Source organism: Strongylocentrotus purpuratus, unplaced genomic scaffold (genome assembly GCF_000002235.5).
Source record: "Strongylocentrotus purpuratus isolate Spur 01 unplaced genomic scaffold, Spur_5.0 spur5_scaffold_14, whole genome shotgun sequence".
NCBI classification, from domain to species: Eukaryota; Metazoa; Echinodermata; class Echinoidea; order Camarodonta; family Strongylocentrotidae; genus Strongylocentrotus; species Strongylocentrotus purpuratus.
The window spans coordinates 35,653,125-35,661,483 of NW_022145599.1; the positions used below are offsets into that span (position 1 = coordinate 35,653,125).

Sequence of the window (8,359 nt, forward strand, 5' to 3'; positions counted from 1 at the left end):
GAACCCCGTGACTTTTACAAGCAGATCGCCTGTCTCATTATCAAGATATTTATGATTGGAAATCGAAATCAAATTGACTGATATCTCAATAAACATTCGTTGGTTCAGTTATTAGTAGCCAGGTAATTTAATGAGATCCTTGAAGGGTGATATTGCGCTTGTTGATAAAGAACGAATGTAAGGAAACTTTCCCAGATGATGTTCTTAGTGATATTCACAGAGAGAGAGAGAGAGAAGACTAACAAATTCATGAGTACAGATAGATTCATTTGTATTTAGTGCTCGAAGAGTATGCATGATTGTGCAATTTAATCAAATATAAATTATGAATTTTTATTGCTAGAATAGAATGATATTTTAGAAGATTAAGAATAAACATAACTTTGTTTTGCCACGCATCCTAGTCATCATCACCTTTTTTTATTGTGTCTTCCTTTAAATAAAGATATGCCCCCTCCCTGGGTCGGCTCTACAGTAGCTTGTTTATCGTCTGCAAAATTAATTACACAAAATAACTGAAGTAAAAGCCTGTGGCGCCATGCATCGGGATGGTCGGAGAGCAGGTCGCCACGCCACTACCACCTTCCGCCCAATTATCTTGGATAACCTAAACTGCGTCCTTTTTGTGTTGCCTGTACTGGGCATATTATGTTTCGTGATAGGTTCGGTTCTAGGATATAGAGGATTTTGGACGAACAGTGCCATTGGTATCATCGGGATACTCGTCATAGGATTGGGAGGAGTGTTTTGGAGTATTTTCATCCTGATCGTGTGTCGTCAAGGCGTGTGGCGTTCAAACCCCGGTTCAAACACACCGGAGCCGACGTTGGAAGCTGGAGCCGCACCTGACCCGGAATTGACGGTACCCAACATGACCTTGCAAGAAGCGGTCACGACTGGAGACGAAACAGTCTTTGTCATCCAAACAAACGGGGTGTTGCCTGGAGGGCGCAGAATGGCGCCACAGAGTTTCAACATGCAAACCACGATATCAGGCAATACCCAAGCTTTCCAAAAAATGCTACGAAAGTAAGTTCTAACTAGATTTTTGTTCAAATAACAAGAAACTATTTACGTGTGACCAAATATGGAGCAAGGTATAACGTGTGACGTCATACGGTACTGGCTCTTGATTGGTTTAACTTTAATGATGTCCAATATCAACGAAAGATATGATTGTATGCGTCTCTGCGAACGGGGGGGGGGGAGGGGGGGGAGGGGGAGGTATTAATTGAGTTGTACCTTTTTTTGAAATTCTCCTTTTCCCTTTTACTTTTAACTTTTATTTTCTCATGTTGGTAAAACTAAACATAGGGAGGGGCTGCACATCCCCCCCCCCCCCGTTCAAGCACGAACCATTATTGAAACATTTGTTGAATGTCTTTAATATTATCAATGTTATTATTATTATTATTGTTATTAGTACTATTGTTATCATCAATACTATTATCATTATTGTCATTATCATCATTGTTATTATTATTATTTTCATTATCATTATCATTATCATTATTAATATTATTATTATTAACATAAGCTTTACAGGAGCAGCCATTCCAGCCACCACAGACCCTATGCCTAACCCTGAAGCTAAGGCACCGCCCTTTACCTACCCGGTCGTTCATCCTCCTCCACCTGCCGCTAATCGTATGGGCGTGGTCGAACCGTCTCCAGGGGTGGAAGATTTACCCTCTCCGCCGTCTCCTGAAGACGTCATCACTTGGAGAGTGAATCTCGACAAGGAAAATGGAAAGATATAGGAAATGTATATACAGCGCGATTATTTTCTTTACTTTAATTTGTGAGTTTTAAACTAAATATAGTGTCATCTATAGACCGCTTATAAAGTCGTTTTTCTGTCTTTTTCTTCCTCCGTTATTATAATTAAAAAGCATAATCGTCAACACGACACAAGCTTTTTTTGTGATTACGTTTTTTAGTTGACCCCTCTATTTTCCTTTGCTGATAAAGCATTTATACTATTGCAGTTTATACCTATTTTATTAAAGTATGTTAATGTTTTATGTATTTTAAAAGTTTGTGGTAATACTCCATCCGTGTTTATTATTGTCAGTTTTATAATTATAGAATATGTATATTGTTTGCTGTCTGTATTTGTACCTAATGTTTTAATAATATTTATTTTATGAACATTGATTTTGTTGTTTATTCCGAGTGAATCACAGTTTTATGTACAAACTTGAATATGTCATGACGCGCCTTGTAAAAATGTCTAGTTGTTGTATAAACTATTGTCAGAAACTCTTTCACGGATTTTTTCAAGGACAGGCTTTGCCTAAAACGTGTAAACTGAGTATAAATTAAATGAATGTAAATCTTCTCTTAACAATTAACTTGAAACTTGAAATTCAAAGTTACTAATCATTATTTGCAATATGCGGACCATTGTCATTGATTCAACCGGTGTTACGTTCCGATCTTCGGATACACTCTCCGATATCGATTTATAGTCTATTCTTAACGCTCTTTAGAGATCACGTAACAAAGGAATGAAAATATCGATTATCATCTCCATAAGACATTGTTCAAAATTACACTAAGATCGCCCTACACGTAAAAGGCAAGCCGCCCCGTTGACCACAACATTATAATTGCTGTATGTACGCTGCGTGACTGTTTGCTTTCTTGTTGTTTTGAAATCCTCATACTGTGGTCATCTGTTGAACGAACAGTGCCAGCTTTGGACTAATTTCACTCAATTACAGATATATTATCAAAAGAATCGAAACGCATCTATAAATGTGAAATATCTACAGAGAGAGAAATAATACGACCTCTTTAGATTTAGCATTACACTTAGGACCTAGCCTTCGACGCAAGTATGATGGTGAACGAGTGAATGGGCGAGGATACGTCCATAATATCAGTTTATCATCTCAGAGTACTTTTGTATACTTCTTCTGTCGGAATCGTAAGACAGTAATTTACGGGGGATATATTCTACTGCCTAACCCAATATAGATGTGATACATCGCGGATGATCGTATTTCCGTTGGTGAGTACATGGTTTGTAATGTATTATGTATATTGTCTCGAATGGGGGTGTTTATTTACATTCAAGCAATAAAACTAAGCTGTGAGAACAAACTCCATGTTTTCTCCACAGTACAATCCTTTTCTATTTATCATTTAAAACGCTTTTTACAGTTTCTCTGGCAAATTTTTGTCTCGATGTTTAGCTCCTGATTTACAATAAATCTGTTTTTTCCTCTTTCAAATACGTATCTTAGTTTGAAACGGTATTTATTGAAACCATACTTTACTATTCAGGAAGATTTACATTTTGTATATATATACGTACACTAGAATGCGATAGTTATTACAACGTCCTTTCCTCTGCCAGTATCTATTTTTGTTCTGTTCACATTCAATAAACATTATGTACATGTACTATGTCATCTATGACGTGGCACTGGAGGCAGTATCTGTCGTCTGCTAATCCTCATTTGTAAAGATTCCTGACAGGTAGTATATATTACAGCAATTTAACATTTAGCTCTCTTAAAGCGTTGTTCCCTAGTAAACGTTAAATTCCTTTTGAACACGGAATACCAGTAAATGTTTCTTTGTAGTATATTTTGTAGAAATGTTTGCTGCTTTAATACGTTACTGATAATAGAAAAGACACTCCTCCAAATTTAAAATTTTAAGAGAGTGAATACGATCTACTGGTTCAGAATTTTCAATTGTAAATTCACTGAACCATATCTTTTGAATAGCTTTCTTCAGTTTAGTATAATCGAATAAAAGCTGTTATTTGCATTTCCTTGGTTCAAGGCGTACTGACGGGTCTTAACAGACAAAAAGTGTCCTTCTTCAAAGCGGTCATTTAGAAAACAAAGTAAAACGTAAAACAAAGACTTCGTATTCAAAACAATAATTATATTATGTCATATCTTTAGCTTTATATGTAAACAATTATCTTGTACACGAACATTTTTATTACCAGTAAAACTTATCACTTAATTGCAGGCGTTAAAGCCCTACTGCACTACTTATAGCTACTTGCGCCCTCTTTACAACAAACAATGCCTAATCGGTGCCTGTTGGTAATTGAGAGCTGATTTAATGAGATAACCACCTGCCAGTGATGATCCCCCTGGCAAAACTAGTGCAGATGGGCTTTAAGACAATTAATAGTCATTCTTCCAAATAATGTGACGTTTCTGCTTTTCCAATTATCTAGGAGTTTCTGTAGTTTAGTCATTTTCCCGACTCTAGTTTTTTTCATAGTACAAGTCTGCAGATACAGAACATTTCCCAAGTGTTGATCAAAGGGGATCAGAGTCGGAGAGTGACCACGTTTTCTTGTCCTCTCCAATAAGAAGAAAACAATGTTTTCTTTATTTAAATTCGGGCCTGCGACTTTTCCAAATAAATCTAATATAATTATTCATCTAAAATATTTTGTAAGGAGTTTTTGTTTTTAAGAAAGAATAAGGTTTTGTTAGCAAAAAGTATTGTTATATTGAATGGTGATGATGATTATGATGATGTGGATGGTGCTCATTATGATAATCACGATAATGCTAAAAGTAACGATATTGATATTGATAATGATAGTGATAATGATGACGACCACGACGTTAATGGTGGATAATGATGATGTTGATGATGGTGTTGCTGTTGTCGGTGATGGTGTTGCTGATGTCGATGGTGGTGTTGCTGTTGTTGGTGATGGTGTTGCTGTTGTTGGTGATAGTGTTGCTGATGTTGATGATGATGTTGCTGATGTTGATGATGGTGTTGCTGTTGTTGGTGATGGTGTTGCTGTTGTTGGTGATGGTGTTGCTGTTGTCGGTGATGGTGTTGCTGATGTTGATGGTGGTGTTGCTGTTGTTCGTGATGGTGTTGCTGTTGTTGGTGATAGTGTTGCTGATGTTGGTGATGGTGTTGCTGTTGTTGGTGATGGTGTTGCTGTTGTTGGTGATGGTGTTGCTGTTGTCGGTGATGGTGTTGCTGATGTTGATGGTGGTGTTGCTGTTGTTCGTGATGATGTTGCTGATGTTGATGATGGTGTTGCTGATGTTGGTGATGGTGTTGCTGTTGTTGGTGATGGTGTTGCTGTTGTTGGTGATAGTGTTGCTGATGTTGATGGTGGTGTTGCTGTTGTTGGTGATGATGTTGCTGTTGTTGGTGATAGTGTTGCTGATGTTGATGATGGTGTTGCTGTTGTTGGTGATGGTGTTGCTGTTGTCGGTGATGGTGTTGCTGATGTTGATGATGGTGTTGCTGATGTTGATGATGGTATTGATGTTGTCGGTGATGGTGTTGCTGATGTTGATGATGGTGTTGCTGATGTTGATGATGGTGTTGCTGATGTTGATGACGGTGTTGCTGTTGTTGGTGATGGTGTTGCTGTTGTTGGTGATGGTAATGACGTTGGTAAAGATGGTGATAATGGTGATAATATAATGATGATGATAATGAAAATTGACATGGAAGAGACAGTGAAGTATACAACAAATATATTCGATCTATAGGTCAGTGATGGTCGCCAGATATTACGCCTTCGCTTCAGTTATTTGCTACCTATAGTGACGTGTTGTGATCATGGCAAAAGAGGATGGAAAAGAATTGAAATGGTTGCTACGAGCAACATTACATCAAGATATTTCTATTTCTTGTTATTTTATGTTTCCTTCTTGTACAGAAGCGGACACGATGAGACGAACATAACGTGGAGAAATTTTGAAGTATCTGTGAATCGAAGACCGAACAAGAACTTCGAATGGCACGGATGATCTCACAGTCAACTGAGAAGAGAATTATTCACTAAAACTTCAAAGCGGTGACTACTTGACTAGCTTGCGTCATCTTGTTTAACTCGGTGAAAAATAAGATGGGAAAACATGAATATAGAGGGGTCCGTGCCCAACGGGCCCTCAATCTCGCAGCCGCCAGACGTGAAGACAGAGATAAAATAAAGCGTGTGAAATATGGCTACTCCGACCCCGGTCAACCGGAGTTCTACCCGCGGTCACTCGCTCGCCCGACAACAGCGCGCCCTCAGAGCGCAGGACTCGCGATGCGTCGTGCAGAGGCGAGTGATATAGGTTTGGATATGGGACCAACCCCTGACAAGCCGAAGGTGACGGTTAGGGCAAAGACCTGGCAGTATCTTCATACGTGCATTGGTGTCATGGCTGCAATAATGGTCGGCATCGGACTCCTAGTCGGTGTCACCGCCCACTGGACGACAAGCAGGGCTGGACAAGCGGGGATCGGCCTCATATGCGGCGGTGTCGGCATGGTTCTTGGCGTGGTCATCTTCGCTTTCATACGACTCAAGCACTCCAAGATGAAAGACAAGAGAAGGGAGAAAAAGAAGGTTAAGGCTGATCTGGAAGCCGGTCAGAAGGACGGGAAAAGGATTCAATTTAAAACGGAAGGCACAGCCCAGGATGTTCCAATGAGGCCGATGTCAAGCAGAAAGAAGAGAAAGAAGAGGACTGAGCACGAGACGGAGAAGGAGAAGGAAGACACAAATTCATATGAGGAAAGGTAAGCAAGACATCATGAGCTTCAATAATATCTTTACACACTCAATGCTTTTTTTCAGGCGGGGGGGGGGGGGGGTAAACGGATAGTTTAGACTGAGTTGGAGAAAGGGTGTTCTATCACATAATTATGCCAATGACTGGATAAAGTTAGTCCAGTAACTGCTCGTCATCACTGTACTGACTGTAAATTGACAAACTTCCATGTGTACATTGTAATGTATTAACCCTATCATTTGGCTAGTATCTAAAGAAGTAGTTAAACACTATTGTTTGTCTATTATCTGAAGACGCCTGCACTAAGAACTGGCTCAAAATATGAACATAATATTTTAGTAGAAAATTTATCCTCTTTTATCTTTTTCTGGTTTTTTTCTCTTCATTTTGTAGAAAGTTTAAACGAAACGAATTATCGCGGAATCATGGGAAAATCTTCACTACTTATTTAAACCTCTTTTTCATCTCAATCTCCTTCTCTTTCCATTTCCCTTTCACTCCCTGTAATCCACATGATCTATTTCAAATCATTTACTAGCTTTCTCCATCAAATTCCCCCTTTCCTGTCAATTTCTCTCTTTCAACCTCATCTCTCTCTCTCTCTCTCTCTCCCTCTCTCTGTTGATCGAGACTCATGACGACGTTTAATGTCACATACCTCTTCTTACACCTTCCATGACAGCGTGGCAAACGACGAGACGACGGCGGACACGACGTCGGACACGGCCGGCATCGTTCCCCGATCAGTGAGCCGGACCAGCATGAACCTCCAGGGTTCCATCAACATGAGCGCCATCCCGGAAGACCAGGAGGAGGAGGAGAACGACAAGGCGTCATCTGCGAAAGCGACCATGGAGAGCAAAGACATGGACAGTGATAGCATACCGGGTGTCATTGTGGCTTCGGGTGAAGACACCTAGTTGATCTTCAGGTCATGTTCCTGAATACAACGCCAAGTCAATACAGAAAACTTGTGGTGTATTGGTAAAGACTGGTGACTCTCATACGAGATGTTCTGCGTTCGATCCTTTGATCGATGCTTACCATATTAAACAAGCTGTTTCTCCCTCCCTGACCTCCTGACCAAGGTGTAAATTACTGGGCAGTGTTTGGGTAAAATTGCAGGGCCCACAAGAAAAACAGTATCAATGCTGATGAGGCTTCCCTGTTAAATATGATTAGTATAATCCTTTGTTATAATTACCCAAAAAGTTATCATAAATATAAGTTTTCTTATTCAAAAATATATATATACACAGACTTCGCCAATCACAGACACCCACACCGACAAAACAAATATATACCCTAATATCAGAGCTTTTGAAAAGCAAGCGCTTGAATACACGGTTCGGATAAGAGTTAGAGCCTATTATACAACACCTACGTGGATCGTTGTTATTTGATTGGAGGATTGTTGGTCACATGATATTCAATATATATATTGCACGGGCGTGCCTTTTTGGTTATATGCAGACTGCGTACCTAGTATACCTCTCTGCCGTGCGCGTATCCCTAGGCCCTGTGTGTAACTGACGCGAAGGCAATCTGAATGTAGGCCTATGTAATCGAGAAGGCTTAACTCCAATTTTAATAAATATAAGGAGTAAAGCATAATTTGTTGATTAAGGTTCTATTACATCTTCTTTGATGTTGTATAAAAAAAATAATGAATGTTTTTCATTCGTTCAATATTGCAAACATTTTCAATCGTTGAAAGATTAACGTTAATTCTATTCAACTCGGCTGACGCCTCGTTGAATAGAATGTTAATCTTTCAACTCAATGAAAATATTCGCACTATTGAACTCATAACCATTCATTATTTGTATACTATACATAGA

General features: G+C 39.2%; 2 protein-coding genes across 2 annotated transcripts; one reads left to right on the forward strand and one right to left on the reverse strand.

Annotated features, from left to right (window-relative positions):
* Positions 1–483: 483 nt before the first annotated feature.
* On the forward strand, positions 484–7,963 carry LOC100891885. Its single transcript, XM_030984842.1, has 4 exons — positions 484–1,029; positions 1,538–3,016; positions 5,675–6,525; positions 7,201–7,963. The coding sequence occupies exons 3-4, from the start codon at positions 5,864–5,866 to the stop codon at positions 7,436–7,438; spliced, it is 900 nt and encodes a 299-aa protein (XP_030840702.1). The 5' UTR covers positions 484–1,029; positions 1,538–3,016; positions 5,675–5,863; the 3' UTR covers positions 7,439–7,963.
* On the reverse strand, positions 1,359–5,461 carry LOC115923870 (GATA zinc finger domain-containing protein 14-like). Its single transcript, XM_030985262.1, has 4 exons — positions 5,142–5,461; positions 4,646–5,106; positions 2,432–2,484; positions 1,359–1,469 (listed from the first exon to the last, which is right to left on the reverse strand). The coding sequence occupies exons 1-4, from the start codon at positions 5,459–5,461 to the stop codon at positions 1,359–1,361; spliced, it is 945 nt and encodes a 314-aa protein (XP_030841122.1).
* Positions 7,964–8,359: the final 396 nt, after the last annotated feature.

Excerpts from the sequence above, each read along its gene's own strand:
- LOC115923870 (XM_030985262.1), bottom strand. The coding sequence starts at position 5,461 with ATGTCAATTTTCATTATCATCATCATTATATTATCACCATTATCACCA. Across the intron at positions 2,485-4,645 it reads CAACACCATCACCGACAACA|CGTTAAGAATAGACTATAAA; the intron begins GCAACACCATCA and ends ATCTCTAAAGAG. Across the intron at positions 1,470-2,431 it reads GTGTATCCGAAGATCGGAAC|GATGATAATGACAATAATGA; the intron begins GTAACACCGGTT and ends AATAATAACAAT.
- LOC100891885 (XM_030984842.1), top strand. The coding sequence starts at position 5,864 with ATGGGAAAACATGAATATAGAGGGGTCCGTGCCCAACGGGCCCTCAAT. Across the intron at positions 6,526-7,200 it reads ACAAATTCATATGAGGAAAG|CGTGGCAAACGACGAGACGA; the intron begins GTAAGCAAGACA and ends CTTCCATGACAG.